Source organism: Dermochelys coriacea, chromosome 2 (assembly GCF_009764565.3).
Source record: "Dermochelys coriacea isolate rDerCor1 chromosome 2, rDerCor1.pri.v4, whole genome shotgun sequence".
NCBI lineage: Eukaryota > Metazoa > Chordata > Testudines > Dermochelyidae > Dermochelys > Dermochelys coriacea.
Window position 1 is genome coordinate 136896407 of NC_050069.1, and position 16234 is coordinate 136912640.

The window sequence follows — 16234 nt, forward strand, 5'->3', positions numbered from 1 at the left end:
TATGAGAGCGAGGAAAGAAGACAACTTCTTCCTCAAACCCTAAGATGGCTGACTTTGGGTAGAGCTCCTTTGTGGGGAGGAAATAATTCCGAGAGCAGCTGCAAAAACACCTCTCAGTGCTGCTTGCATTTTGCAAAATGACACTATTGTCATTATTGATACACACTATGACCAAAAAGAAAAGGAGTACTTGTGGCACCTTAGAGACTAACAAATTTATTTGAGCATAAGCTTTCGATGAAGTGAGCTGTAGCTCACAAAAGCTTGTGCTCAAATAAATTTGTTAGTCTCTAAGGTGCCATAAGTACTCCTTTTCTTTTTGCGAATATAGACTAACACGGCTGCTACTCCGAAACCTGTCACTATGACCAAAGACCATCTTTTTGTAATCACATTTGCACAGAAATACAATACACTCAAATAGCCCTACTCAAATATATCATGATCTGTGTATTCTGCGTCCCTGAATTAAGAGTATTTCATCAGTGCAAACCATGAAATACAATGAATTTGCACAATCTGATTCAGATTGCAGCACTGTAGAGACATTTGGAAAACACAAGCCATTCCCAAAGAAAATAGTTGTCTGTCTTTCTTGCATTAATCCAATAATATATGTTTTACATTTTTTGTTTTTTGTTCCTGATATACAGTGGAACCATGGTCATTTTTACTTTACCCATCTGTAAATCCAGTAGTTTTCACAAAAAACCTGTGTGTTGCCCCAGTTAGTAGAGTACAATAATGAGGTTTTTCACTAAGACTTAGTTAGTTTCTCAAAATATGAAGCAGAACATTAGTGTTATAAGTAAAATTAAATTACAGTGCACTGACAAATTACATTGCATGATACACGTTTGGTCGCTCGTATGAGTAATCTGCAAAATCTGGTAACAGACAGGGGAGGTTCCTCCAAGTTGCTAATACAAATTAGTGAGGTTTTTTACTATCTCGCAAAATACCCAAGCACATGCATATCTTTAATCAAGTTCTGTTGCAGTGGAACAGCTCCTTAGAGGGTCAGTGACACTCAGGGGGATGAGATTTTAAAGATGTCAGTGTTTTACTTTGTGCTTAAAGTTGCACACATCTTGTGTTAAAATGCTTGTTTGGATTTAGGGCTAAGACAAGAGATGCATTTGCTGTTCCCATTCCACTGTTCCTATGTCTTTCAAAGGCTAAAGGCTGCAAAACTCAGTTGTTGTGTTTTGTAATTTATCGTCTATCATCTACTTCAGTTTCTGGTTCTCCAATAAAATCAAACACAAACTGAAAGAAATATTTTCTTCCAGACTGCAATGGAAGTGATGCAGTTCAGCAAGGAGGATGTGCGAGAAGTTCTTAGGCTGCTAGCTGGCATTCTGCATCTGGGGAACATTGAGTTTATCACTGCTGGTGGGGCACAGGTGTCCTTCAAAACAGGTGAGATCGTTATGGGATGAGGAAACGTCCATGATTGCTTAATAGCAGTGTTGGAAACTACGCAGGATAAAAGTCTCTGGTTCCTTTTTAAGATCTGTGAATGATGGTTAGAATGCCATCGTTGTTGTTTTATGAAGATGAAATGAGTTACTCCTTGGCACTGAACTCTGCCTCCAGTTCAGGAAAGAACTCAAGCATATGCTTAACTTTCAAATGTGCTTAAGTCCCCTGAAGCCAATGCTTTCCTGAATTTGGAATGCGTTTCCTTAAGTTGATGGGACTTAAGTATGTACTTAAGTGCATTCTGGATTCAAGACTTCAGTGCACTGTGCCTGCCTTGTTTGCCAAACTTTTCTTCTATTCACCAGAAACATCTAGATGATTTGGGGGGAAAGCAGAAGTACCCTCTCCTGAATGAGGAATTGGGTATTAGGTTTCTGTATCCATAAAACCAAACATTAGTATTAGCAATAACATTAGGTTTGGATTTTTATTATGTTAAGAACAAATTAAAGGCTTCCAACTGTGATCTGTAATGAATTGGGGGTGTTTTAAACCAGCTTCTTTCTTTTGTGCACGTTTATAACACTGTATCTTATTGTTTCAGGAGCACTGAAAAGGAATAAGTGATTTAGACAACCACTGTATCAATTTTATTGTAAATGCATTTTCAAGACAATATTTCAACCTTGTCGCTCTGAAGTCGAGCATCCAGACGTTAATAACTGGGTTTGATTGACAGTGAAAATGAGTACAGGGATTTAACCTATGTAGAGATGCTGTACTGGGATGCATTAGCAGCTGGATTTATTCATTCATTTCAGGGGAGATGAGACCTCTGTGAATAACAATTTCTTTATGATTATAGGTTCTCAGAGGAAGAATTAAAGAAACACCCTCACTCTGAAATTTAGTCAGTTTCAAATATGAGTTAAATGTTTTCCAGAATTTCATCTGTCCCTGAACTTCCTTGCTAATTTTTTTGGGTTTACCGTGTCGTTTTCCTGTTTCTTAAAATGCGCTTCTTTCCTCTATTGCTGGGTGAAACCCCACATGACTAAGAAGGAAAACTGACTAACCCGACTGAATAGGGAAGAGAGTGAAAATTGAGTGAAACAATACAGAATGCTGTCAAGTGCATAAAGTAAATTAAATAGGAAATAGATGGTGGTGCCAGTTCTGCACTCCAATATGATGGATGAGAGTGCTGGTTGATGAGAGCCAGGTGTGGTTCCCTGATTAAGGGCTGCCTGGCTTCAGTGGAAGGAAGTTAGAGCAGGACTGGAACTCAACTGTGTCCACAGTCTCTTTGCTTCAGCTGTAAGTGAGGGGATGTCTGGTGTAGAAGGCAGCTACATTACTTTTGCCAGCACTTAGCATAAGGAGAGCAAAGTGCCTTTAGCAGACCAGAGAATCCAACTCAATATTTTTTTCTATTCTCTGTCAGAAGCTGCTTTGGTGTTGCTTCTAATTACAGTAGGTTAAAAAAATGTTGAGATAATTGTGCCTTCCGCATATACATGTGTATTTATTTTTGGCTCCTTCTGTTGCTAGCTCTGAGTAGATCTGCAGAGTTACTTGGGCTGGACTCAACACAGTTGACTGAAGCATTGACACAGAGATCAATGATACTCAGGGGAGAAGAAATCTTAACACCTCTCAGTGTACAACAGGTAAAGACATACCGCTTCGGATATATTTTAACGAAACAATTGGGCCAGACTTCCAGCTGATCTAAAACCAGCATAGAGGTCAACGACTACAATGAACCAACAGTGTGAAGCATGTATAAGGGCTTGTCTGTATGGGGGTACTCAGAAAAATTAATCTGAATTAACAGATTTAGAATTGAAGTAGTCTTCATTCTGTGTCCATAAAGGGGTTTAATTCACTTTAAATAATCCACTTTTAATTCCCACCCTTGGTTCATTTGGATTAACTTTCCTCAATGTCCCTATGTAGACAGGCCCTAAGAAGCTGACATCAGAATTTTAGTCAGATAACTTGTTGGGGAGTGGGGCACAGGTTCAAGTAATCAATACATTACAGGATATTCTAACGTGGTTTAAAAACAAGTTATGATTTGAGTCACATAATGCCAGAGATGGGCATAGCATTTTATAATACAGATAAAGACCAAATTCCTGCCTGTCTAGGAGCCCAATCCTGCATGGGATCCACTAGCCCTTTGTAGAGTCCAGTTGACTTTAATGAGTCTGCACAGGTGCAGGAATCCAGGCTAGCAGATCCCAGTGCAAGATTTAAGGCCTAATTTAAGACAGGAACAAGAGTAGATGACCTCATGGGGTGGGGAAGAAGAGGTGGACAAGACGCAAAGACAATTTGGTTGTCCAATCATTTGGGAAGCTAATGCATGCTGTTTCTTTGTTACATTTTGTTTTTTAAAGTCTTACTTCATAAAATACAAAAATATAATTTATAAACCTCCTTGAAGAAGGGGTTGTGAGACTAGGCTGAGAGGAGGAGAGAATGGAGGTAACAGATTTTTTAGATAAAGGAAATGCAGTGGATCTAATTTACCTAGATTTCAGTAAGGCATTTGATACCGTGCCACATGGGGAATTATTAGTTAAATTGGAGAAGATGGGGATCAATATGAACATCAGAAGGTGGATAAGGAATTGGTTAAAGGGGAGACTGCAACGGGTCCTACTGAAAGGCGAACTGTCAGGTTGGAGGGAGGTTACCAGTGGAGTTCCTCAGGGATCGGTTTTGGGACCAATCTTATTTAATCTTTTTGTTACTGACCTTGGCACAAAAAGTGGGAGTGTGCTAATAAAGTTTGCAGATGATACAAAGCTGGGAGGTATTGCCAATTCGGAGAAGGATCGGGATATTATACAGGAGGATCTGGATGACCTTGTAAACTGGAGTAATAGTAATAGGATGAAATTTAATAGTGAGAAGTGTAAGGTTATGCATTTAGGGATTAATAACAAGAATTTTAGTTATAAGCTGGGGACGCATCAATTAGAAGTAACGGAAGAGGAGAAGGACCTTGGAGTATTGGTTGATCATAGGATGACTATGAGCTGCCAATGTGATATGGCTGTGAAAAAAGCTAATGCGGTTTTGGGATGCATCAGGAGAGGCATTTCCAGTAGGGATAAGGAGGTTTTAGTACCGTTATACAAGGCACTGGTGAGACCTCACCTAGAATACTGTGTGCAGTTCTGGTCTCCCATGTTTAAAAAGGATGAATTCAAACTGGAGCAGGTACAGAGAAGGGCAACTAGGATGATCCGAGGAATGGAAAACTTGTCTTATGAAAGGAGACTTAAGGAGCTTGGCTTGTTTAGCCTAACTAAAAGAAGGTTGAGGGGAGATATGATTGCTCTCTATAAATATATCAGAGGGATAAATCTAGGAGAGGGAGAGGAATTATTTAAGCTCAGCACCAATGTGGACACAAGAACAAATGGGTATAAACTGGCCACCAGGAAGTTTAGACTTGAAATCAGACGAAGGTTTTTAACCATCAGAGGAGTGAAGTTTTGGAATAACCTTCCAAGGGAAGCAGCGGGGGCAAAAGATCTATCTGGTTTTAAGATTCTACTCGATAAGTTTATGGAGGAGATGGTATGATGGGATAATGGGATTTTGGTAAGTAACTGATCTTTAAATATTCAGGGTAAATAGGCCAAATCCCCTGAGATGGGATATTAGATGGATGGGATCTGAGTTACTATAGAAAATTCTTTCCTGGGTATCTGGCTGGTGAATCTTGCCCATATGCTCAGGGTTTAGCTGATTGCCATATTTGGGGTCGGGAAGGAATTTTCCTCCAGGGCAGATTGGAGAGGCCCTGGAGGTTTTTCGCCTTCCTCTGTAGCATGGGGCATGGTTGACTGGAGGGAGGCTTCTCTGCTCCTTGAAGTTTTGAACCAAGATTTGAGGACTTCAATAGCTCAGACATGGGTGAGGTTTTTCATAGGAGTGGTGGGTGACATTCTGTGGCCTGCGCTGTGCAGGAGGTCGGACTAGATGATCAGAGTGGTCCCTTCTGACCTTAGTATCTATGAATCTATGAATCTATGAGGTGTAGCTTCCAAGGTCGTGAAGGGCCTTACTATCCTAGAGAGCATCAGAAAAGAAAGCATGGCAGAGGCAGGGTGGAAAAGGGGTACAAAAGGGGTGGGGGCATTCAAATTAGCATTTTGGGCCAAACAAAACAGGATTAAAGGAGCATAAAGGGAGGCAGCACCTGAGAGTTAATCATGAGAAATGTTGTTGAGAGCCTTGAAGGTAACACTACCTAATTATTTATTTAGGGGCGTGTTCTGTTGATATCCTTACTTACACTGAGTAGTACCTTACTGTGCAAGTAGCTCCATTGGATTTCAGTGAGGCTGCTCTTGCGGTACAGAGCTATTCAGTGTGGGATAAGAATCTGGCCCTTAGATTTTTAGAAATCTCTATGGATGCCCATCTTGTAATTATAAGAACATGAGAGCTCCCATGCTGATCTAGATCAATGGTCTATCCAGCCCAGTATCCTGTCTCCGACAGTGGCCAATACCAAAGTTCAGGGGTATGTACAGAGCAGAGCAGTTGGAGTGATCCACCGCGTCTTCCTCTTTGGCAATCAGAGGTTTAGACTCATCCTGTGCGTAGGGTTGAATCCTTGACCTTGACTAATAGCCATCGATGGACCTATCCTCCATGAACTTATCTAGTTCTTTTTTTGAGTGCAGTTATACTTTTGACCTTTACAACATCCCATGGCAATGAGTTCCACAATTCATTATGCATTGTGTGAAAAGGTACTTCCTCTTGTTTGTGTTAAACTTGCTGCCTATTAATTGAATTGAATACTGCTGGTTTTTGAATTGTGGGAAAGGATAAATAGCACTATTCACTTTTTCCATACCATTCATGATTTTATAGACCTCTATAGGTGGAGCAGGAAGGGCTTCCTTGGTTAAAGTTGCTCAACACTTCTCACTATAGGATCCTGTTTTTAGCTACCTGTACCTTTGTCAGACTTGAACCATTTGGGCTAAAATTTCCCAAGCCAGATAGATGCCAGCCTCAGACTCAGTTTTGGAAAGTTTCAGCAAAATAGGGTTCAGCCACTTCTAAGAATGAGATTAGGGAAAAGTATACTGTACTTTCATATATATGTTTACATACAAAGGAGCTGAATTTAGGTAGCACATGCACCCTTAATTGTGGTATTTCCTAATTTTTGAGTGTTTGACTTTGAAACCTTAACTTCTTTTCAAATGCAGTATAAATACTGAATTATTACTCACAGTAGAGCTTTCAATCATTAGTGCTTTAATGGTAATCAATATAATGTATATATACCTGATGGAAATATGAAACTGCATGTATTGTACTTTTTCATTGTACTGGGCAAAGAACAGTGGCAAAATGTGGTTTCTAATTAAATTACTATGCTGTGTATTACCTCTCCAATGCAGGCAATAGATAGCAGAGATTCTGTGGCTATGGCACTTTACTCCCAGTGTTTTGCATGGGTTATTAAAAAAATCAACAGCAGAATCAGAGGCAAAGAAGATTTCAAGTCCATCGGAATTCTTGATATATTTGGATTTGAAAACTTTGAGGTACGTTCCAAAAAAATTGCTGGGAATTGATTCATTAATTTTTATGTATGCCATTGTTCCACAATTCCCCGTAACTTCTCTAGAACTGGATTATCAAATGCTTTAGGACTTAAAATGAATCAGTTTATCATTACAAAATGAACGGTGTTGGAAGTATTTACCTTTGAATGTCTGTGGTTTTTCAGGTTAATCATTTTGAGCAGTTCAATATTAACTATGCAAATGAAAAGCTTCAGGAATATTTCAACAAGCACATTTTTTCCTTGGAGCAACTGGAATATAGCAGGTAAAAATTACAGCTGAAGTTTGAAAGGTGCCTAGGGGAGAGAAATAACCAAATCCTTGAAATTCAATGGGATTTGGGTGCCTAACTGCCAAAAGCACATTTTAAAAATCCTGGCCTATAGCTGCATATTATTATTTTTTTTTAAATTGATTTTAGTCTAACTTGCATGATAGGCATAGCAACTCCCCCCTCCTCCCAACACATTTTTGTAATTATGAATAAAATGTCATCTCTTTTCTTACACTAGAGAAGGGCTAGTTTGGAAAGATATTGACTGGACAGACAACGGAGAGTGCCTGGACCTTATTGAAAAGGTAATACGTTATTTGATATTGTGGTGTGCATGGACAAATTACTGTGTTCTCATCACTTGTGTAAGCAGGAATTTTAAAGCAGCATATGGTCAAAAGGCAGACTATCTTTTATTTGTTTAAATGTTGATCTTTTAATACAGTGGTTTTCAAACTTTAGTATATCGTGTATCACTTTCATAGGATCAGTATACTTTCATGGACACATACCCCTCCCAATCCCGAATTCCTCACTTTGCCTATAATTTACAATGCATGGTTGCATACAAGAATGTATTAGATAGCAGGAGATCATTAAATAGATAGCTTGGAGAAAGATTCACAGTAGTGTGATGCTTCGGGACTTCAACCAAAATCAGGTTTCTGTTGCACTTGGCACTGTAGAAATGTAGATAAAGTGAGAGTCCCTGCCTGAAATCTTTACAACCTAAATAGACAAGACATACAAATAGACAAGACATACAAAGAGATGAATCATACAAGCAGAATGAACTAGGATGGGTGACAAAGATCAGATTAGTTCCACAATTTTTAAATTGCTTTGTTGGGTGGGGTTTTGTTGGGTTGGGGGTTATATATTCTATCTCTGCTCTTAAATTCCTTTTCCTGAATGTTAAACTTTGCATTTCAATGTATCTGGTTTTCTCTTATTGCCCATTTTCCCCCACTGCTCTAGTGTCTCCAGGTCACTTTTGCAATTTATTTCTGTCCTCCTGTGTTTTTATTAGTTTCCCCTCCCCCAGTTCTTTTCCATCCATGAAATTGATTATGGTTGAATGTACACCAAAGAAACACACAACATGGAAAGTCATGAAACAGCTGCACAGTGTTGATATGTGTGAGTGCATGTGGTTTTCGTTGGGGTGGAGGAGAGGTGAAATCTATTTAAGTTCTCTTCTTGGAACCAGTAACTCATGAGTTCCTGTCCCTGTTCAACAGCGACTCCGTTTGGGGCATAGGACGTGTTACTTAACCTCAGTATCCCTTTCGGTAGAACTATAATACCTGCCCACTTCCCAGGGCTGTTGTGAGAATCAATCAATACTGTAAAGAACTTATAAAAGATTAGATGTGGTGGTGTTTATTAAAATTTGAATTTAGTTGGTTAAAAAGATTCTGGAAACCCTAAAAGAGTCCTAGATCATTATGCAGTTATCAGTAACTGACTTGAAGAATGATACATGTTTCAACACTGTGACAGAAGCAGCTCTGTGGACCACTTGGAAGTGTTTCTCAAACCTCAGGTTGAGAATACTTGTGCAAATAACCACATTTCAATTTCTAGCTATTCAGAGTATAGCTCCAAATGGACTATTGGCTCACCCAAAGCAAATTTTTAAGAAAAACAGGATAAATCCCCTTCATTTGAACAGTGACTTTGGGCTAAAAAAGTGCTCACGTTTTTAATAACTGCTTTTTCCTCCATTGTTTTGCTTTTACCTGCTTTACATTCCCAGAGGAATCCTTTTTCTCTAACAGCGTTACAGTTTCCTGTAAGAGTTTTTATGATATATTGGTTCACTTATGCCTCTCTTGACAGCATCTTCAAGACAATTTTCACTAGTGGAAAGATTAGTGTAAACACTCGATGGGCTAATTCATACTTGTTCTCTTTATTTTTATTGATCTAGAAACTTGGACTGCTAGCACTAATCAATGAAGAGAGTCATTTTCCTCAAGCGACTGACTGCACCTTGTTGGAGAAGTTACACTCCCAACACGCCGTATGTGATACTCTAATTTATTTAGTATGCCATTTTTAAGATCCTTTGTTTCTCCAGAGGTTTGTGAGTCATATGCATGGATGCATAATCTTGCAGTACATATTAGGCCTGATTCTATTCCCAGTGAAGTCAGTGGCCAAGTCACTTGCTTCAGTAGGAGCAAGAGGGAGCTTGTTATCTGAAAATTCGCAATGTGTGTATAGATACTTCCATATGCATAGATAGGTATATGGAAAGGTAATGAAATAGGCCAGATTCTAATCTCAGCTACACCAATGTAAATCCGGAGTAACTCTATTCACTTCTCCAGAGTTACTCCAGATTTACATTGATATAACAGACTGGAATTTGGCCTGATGACCATATTCAGTTGATCATTACCTCTTTATTGAAGAGCCTGTTTAATATAAAGACAAGGTCGGTGAGGTAATATCTTTTATTGGACAAACTTCTGTTGATGAGAGAGACGAACTTTCAAGCTACACAGAGCTCTTCCTCAGGTCTTGGAAAGGTGTACCTGAGCAAGAGCTCTGTGGAGCTCTAAAACTTGTCTCTCTCACCAACAGAAGTTGGTCCAATAAAAGATATTACCTCACCCACCTTGTGTTTCTCATATCCTGGGACCAACATGGCTACAGCACCCCCTTTAATACAGGCATATTGCTGTTTTCACAACTACCTAACCTGACAACCGCCAATTAAGATAAGCCCTTCTTGTCCACTGTGTCTTTAACTGGATCACTTTGCCAGATGGCTTAGGGTTAGTCTAATGCCTTTTAATGTACTATAAATATCCTGTTACCGTGTTTGAAGCAGCTCCAGACTAACAAATCCTATTACAAATATAGATATGGTTGTTTGCTTTTGGAGCACTAATCTTTTAGGTGTTTACTGAAAGACAGTGGTTTGGACAAATTCAGGTTGAAGACAACTTGGCCCTTTATCTAGATTTCAATTGTTTTTTCCACTAAAATGTTTTTATTCTTCCTTAAATTAGAACAATTCCTTTTATGTGAAACCAAGAGTCGCTGTTCACAACTTTGGAGTGAAACACTACGCTGGAGAGGTAATTTTCTTTTCTTCATTTGGTAAAATGCTTCCAAACAGTGTTTCAGAATCACAGCCACTCACAAATTAACTGAAGCATTCTGTTCCCTCAGTGCACTTTATGGTACTGCCTTTGTGAGGGGTACTTAATGACTGCACTTTTTATTTGAGTCTGTTCTGCTTTTTACTAGGTCCAGTATGATGTCAGGGGAATCTTAGAGAAAAACAGAGATACTTTCAGAGATGATCTCCTAAACTTGTTACGTGAAAGCAGGTATGTTGGTGCACTTACATCGTGGGATGATCCAGGGTGGTGCCACGTGCCCGGATTTCAGTGGGAGTTGACAGCAGTACGTGCAATGTAGGATTGGACTGAGGAGAAGTGAGCAACAAACAAGTGGCCAAGGAGAGTGGCACTTAATAAACTTCTCTTGTGTACAGTTCCAAATATAATACTACTACTCTCTCACATTGGGCCAGATTCTGATACCCTCACACAGGCGGTAGAGTACTTTATTCCTACTGATTGCACTGCATGTGTTAGCGGAGTAAGGTACTACTCAGTGTGAGTAAATGTATTAGACTCTGGCCCAGGATACTTCATATTTTCAAGGTGCTTTACCAAACGTAGGTATGATTCTTCTATCTCCCCCCGGCCCTCCCTGCCTCTCATAAGGCCTGATTCTGCATTCCTTGCACTTTCCTGACCCTTAGTTTACTTGGAGTTTGGGTGCACACGGAATTGAAGATCAGGCCTGTAAGCTCTCTGCAGCAGGGACCGTCGTTTTGTTCATTGTTTGTACAGTGCCAACCTCTGTGGGGTCCTGGTCTCTGACAAGGGCTCCTAGTGCTACAGCACAAATAATAACAACAGCAATGTAGTAAATGACTTGCAGGGAGATTTTCAGGGATTTAAGTGCATACATCCTGCTAAAAGTCAGTGGGACTTGTGCTGCTTCTAAATTCCTTAGGTGCTTTAAATTTTTTTCCTTTTAATAAATCCCTAATTGTATGTTATGTTTTCATGTTATGCCTGAGGTCACATTTCTCTCAGTTGAAATATGCAGCTAAATGCAACAGGGGAGTTAAAGCCATAGGGCCTGGTTCTCTTCTCACTTACCCTCGTATCATTCAGGAACAATTCCATTCAAGTTAGAGGTTATGTTACTGTCAAAGTGGTCTGAGGGGCCTCCTGTAGTCCTCTGTAATGTACATACAACGCCCACAACTAAGTGTTGAACCTTAAGTTCCCATACACAGTTATTTGCACCCTTGTGAAAAGCAAACAGAAAATGTTATTTCTTGGTCTTCACTCCAGCGTAGCATCCATTAAGGTCAATTAGTTGAATAACGATCAAGTAAAAAGTGATAACGATGATAAGATCTAGCCATTCATTTCCAAGAGGAGGTGTTGAGACTGTAGTGTGTGCCATTTGGATATTTTTTCTTGGTCTCATTGCACAAATGATGCATCTGAAAGGTCTGTGGCTAATTGTTGTTGGAGAGTCAATAGGAGTTATTTTTCTTTAAGGAGCAAAGCTTGCTCAGGATTGTACTATGGTAAATTTGAGGTGTCTCGGGATATTTTGTAAAGGTTTTTCCTTCCCCATTTCAGACTTGATTTTATCTATGATCTATTTGAACACGTTTCAAGTCGCAACAACCAAGACACCCTTAAATGTGGAAGCAAACACCGGAAACCCACTGTCAGCTTGCAGTTCAAGGTTGGTTAATATGTCCTCTCCTCTACTGTTGGCAACTGACAGATGATAAAGAATCAGTAATCAACAAAGACTCAGAATAGCTGGGCTGGAGGTATATGTCCCTTGGAGATTTAAAATGCTGAAAATCTTCAGTACCAAAATGTTGCCTCTTCCCATATGAAACTTCAGTCACTAATCATGTAATCAACAATGTTTGCCTCAGGAAGAAGCTGACCTGCACAGCACCTCCATCTTCAAAGAACTGTTGCTTCCCATTCATTGACTTGTCCTTCTTGTTTTAACCGCGTTGGCCTCTTCCTGGACTAGACCCGGCATACTTCATATGTTTTTGTCTTGCTCTTACTCCCTGTCTTGCTCAGTTTCTACTTCTATCATTGGTTACTTCACAGTCTTACTACTCTTAGGCCTGGTCTACACTAGGAAATTAGGTTGGTATAATTACGTTGCTCAGGGGTATGGAAAATCCACCACCCCGAGCGATGCAGTTAGTCTGACCTAACCCCCAGTGTAGACAGTGCTAGGTGAATGGGAGAATTCTCCCATCAACCTAGCTGCCACCTCTTGGGGAGGTGGATTGCCTGTGGTGACAGGAGAACCCTCCATTCAGCGTAAGTAGTGTCTTCACTATAGCGTTTTAAGTGTAGACAGGCCCTAAGTGCCTCCCCGTCTGTCACTTTTATTTTAAATTGGCTATGCTAATATATAATCTGGCCTCTGCGGACATAGCAGCAGGCCTTCAGTGGGTGTAAACCAATATAGCTCCATTGAAGTCAGTGGAGCTGTATTGACTTACACCAGCTGGAGATCTGGCCCACAATGGCTCCAGCATTGTGACTTCGGAGGTGCTTACAGCCATACATATGAAATGATCCCAAAATCAGCTGTGAAATTGGCCTGAGACACTGAAATGAGGTCTGCACACTAGAAAAAATAAGCACCAAATACCTAATAAAAATGCTTTCCAATCCTTGTGTTGAATAGGGATGCAGGGCAACATTTTAATTATCTGCCTTCTTGGACAAGGAGAAGCAGGTGAATGATTGTCAGACACATGGGATGGGTTTAAATGGCAGGCTGCAACGTTATTAATTATATCTTGGGGAGGGGCACAACATTGCCAGCCCCCAGCTGTCATGTACCAGCCATTTAACTGGTTCTGCAGTGCACGTTGCAGGGCTTTTATCATGAATCAAAAACTAACTTAGGTTAGGCCATCCCTGGTGTACCCCACAGTCTCAATTCAGTTGTGAAACCTCTCCTCCCTTCCTCCCCGTTAAGGGGATGGAGTGACAGAAGCCACAATGCTGGGTGGGGGAAAACTCAGTCCGCAAAAACTTCAAGTTCCTTCCCCCTTATAAGTACGCAGTCCACTTGCATAATCCTAGGTCTCATTTACCTCTGGGAGCTGGCAGTTTAGTCTTTACTTGCACTGGACACCAGTTGCCCGTTGTGAAGAGTCGGTAGTTTAACAGCAATATAGGAACTTCTAACCCAACTGTGCCTCCAGAAGGCTACAAAGAAGGTGAAAAAACTCACAGGACTACTTGCCAATTTAGTGATTTGGGACAAAATTCCTTCCGGACCTCTTAAAACAGGCGATATGTAAGATCCGCAGCATCGTAAGTGGCAAAGCTGCTAATCTTCCATGGGACAGCTAACCAGAGGTAAGCCCTGGCTTAATTTACATAGGCAAGGACCTGGGGGAGGGTGCACAGCAGCCAACAGCTGGTCCCATTTCCCTTTGCCCAACCAATGGCCAAGCAGAGAACTGAAGGGAAGGATTGGGGGAGTGGAGGGGACAGCCGCTGCCTCCCCCGTTTGGCTACACATGTGTTTTGGATTCTCTCATTCGCTGCTGTCTAGTCAAAGTACCTCCCCTGCTACTCAGGGTTTATAACTCAGCCATTAACAATTGCCTTGGGCTGAAACTCAGCATAAAAGTTTTCATCTGAAAGTGATTATTTTAAAGAAAGATGGATCCAAATTCTGCTCTGAGTTACAGCAGTATAAATTCAGATTAACTTCTTTTCATTGGAGTTATTCCACATTTATACTGGTATAAACTAGAGCAGAATCAAGCCCTTTGCTAATGGAATCATTTAGAATAAAATCCTGCTCTGATGCCTTTTTGCTGTGTTGGACAGAACAGCCTTGAGAACATATGGTGAGATGCACACTGCTATTCCTTTGAAAAGGAGCATTGCATCCCCTTGATTGGTGCATGCTGCATACACAAGTGAGGCTGGAGAAATGGCCCTGACCCTTGAGTAGCACACAGCACCCCTTTATGGTTGTGGAACGCCATTGGCTGCAGTAGTTCATTCTCCTTACCCTCCTTGGTAGCTCTCCAGATCACTGAGGGCTTGATTCACTGCTGCCTTTGCAGTCATTTGCACCTGGACAAAGCAAACATGAGATGTTTCTGCATAGGAGTAGCAGTGTTTTGCACTCACTTTGCCCGGGGTAAATGACTACAGAAGGTGTAAGGCAAGGGAGAATCAAGCCCCTTCTTTCTCTTTGTCTCCTCGCCCTCAGGAGCCCTGAACAACACATGATTTGTTCAGAAGTTTAAAATGAAAAGGAATAAAACTGGTGACGGTATCAGATTCATTATGACAACTTGGTTATTGATTTGTAATGACCCTGATTCAGAGTACTCTCTAGATCCGATCTCATGAGGTGTGGTGAGCAGCCTCCTATCCCACTGACTTGGGTGGCAGTGGGAGTCCAGGATGCTAGCAGCTCATGAGGTCAGTCCAGAGCTGCATGTGAAAATGGAATATATCATCAGCCTACCTTTGTTCAGGCTCACTTGCCTTCCCTGTTACGTTTACAAAGTTATTGCCATGAGTACTATCCTCTATTGTCAGAGATCAACAGGGTTATCCAAGTTGTCCTGAAATACAGCATTCACACAGGTTAAGCATGGATAAAGTTTACATTTTTTCAAGAGGTAAATATTTATTTTATTGCTAGAAGCTGGAGCCTTTTCTATGTAATATTTGCTGCTTGGTTCTTTTGCCCTCTTTGTTCTGTAGCAAACAATGGTTAACCAGACACACTGGAAATAATGGTCAAGTTTCAAATTGCATCAGCATTTGCTTTCTTTGCCCCCACTGTAATAGATTTACAAAAATACCTCAGTATCTCCTTGAATAGAATGGGGGAACATTGAATTGAAAGTTCAGTGAAGGGGGAATTTTTCATGTAAATACATCAGAAGAGGGATGATGACTTCATTGGCGACCTTTATTTCCAATTAGATGAGGTAATAATAATACATTAGATAATCTATGTTATATTGTGTATTTTATAATTCAGAATTCTGTTAGTGCTGAGGAGAAAATGGTGTGTGTGTGTAGAATTACACAATATAGATATAATCTGTTTTATTTTTTAAGTGAGTATTGTAAACTTGATGTTTTCGTGCTAAGGATATTCTAGGAATTTTATTTAATAGAGAAATATGCCTCTGATACAGTGTATGTTAAGTTAAATTACAGCTATACTTAGTAAAGTACATATGTTACATATATACTCTCAATGTGAATTTTATTCATTGATTTTTTTTAAAAAAAAATCTAGTTTCTGAAAGAGCGTTCTTTAAACACAATTTTAATGTTACTTTCTAAAGAACTTTTGAAATTCAAGAGCTATGTTTTTCTGTGCCCTTGTTGATTTAGTATTTTTCTTATAAGTGTCTTTTCATCAAGAGAGAAACTGACTCCATATAGGAGAGAGAGTGAACTCGAATATACACAAAATGCTGTCAAATGCACAGAATAGAAAAACTGGGGGAAAATGGGAGGAGGGGAGATTATTTTTGCTAACTTCTTTCAGTAACAATGTTATCTTATGCCTGGATCGTGCATTGTGATTTGCATGGGCACAGCAATGCACACATGTAGATCATAATGCAGGACAGAATTCTTAAGTGTTACTTGTAACTACAACAGGTTCAGCATTTTGAGAGAGAAATTAGATTTTCAAGTTGATGGTGTACCTTTATAAATAGAGCTGTCTTCATGCTGATCAGTAACTCTTGTCAGTACTTTTAATCAAAAGGGCAAACAACAGAGCAGTGTGTCACCTCACATGTTAAGACCTGTATTCGTATTAGCATAAC

The 16234-nt window shown here is 40.1% G+C and overlaps 1 protein-coding gene across 2 annotated transcripts in view; it reads left to right on the forward strand.

The window, feature by feature from the left end:
* Positions 1–16234, forward strand: part of MYO10 (myosin X) — a 280919-nt gene that overhangs the window by 170183 nt on the left and 94502 nt on the right. For both annotated transcript variants that reach the window (XM_038390800.2, XM_043508449.1), the window contains exons 10-18: positions 1293–1422; positions 2977–3095; positions 6870–7016; positions 7202–7302; positions 7550–7616; positions 9245–9337; positions 10335–10403; positions 10576–10658; positions 12000–12108. In XM_038390800.2, the coding sequence (XP_038246728.1) occupies positions 1293–1422; positions 2977–3095; positions 6870–7016; positions 7202–7302; positions 7550–7616; positions 9245–9337; positions 10335–10403; positions 10576–10658; positions 12000–12108 (918 nt within the window). The remainder of the gene's footprint in view (positions 1–1292; positions 1423–2976; positions 3096–6869; positions 7017–7201; positions 7303–7549; positions 7617–9244; positions 9338–10334; positions 10404–10575; positions 10659–11999; positions 12109–16234) is intronic.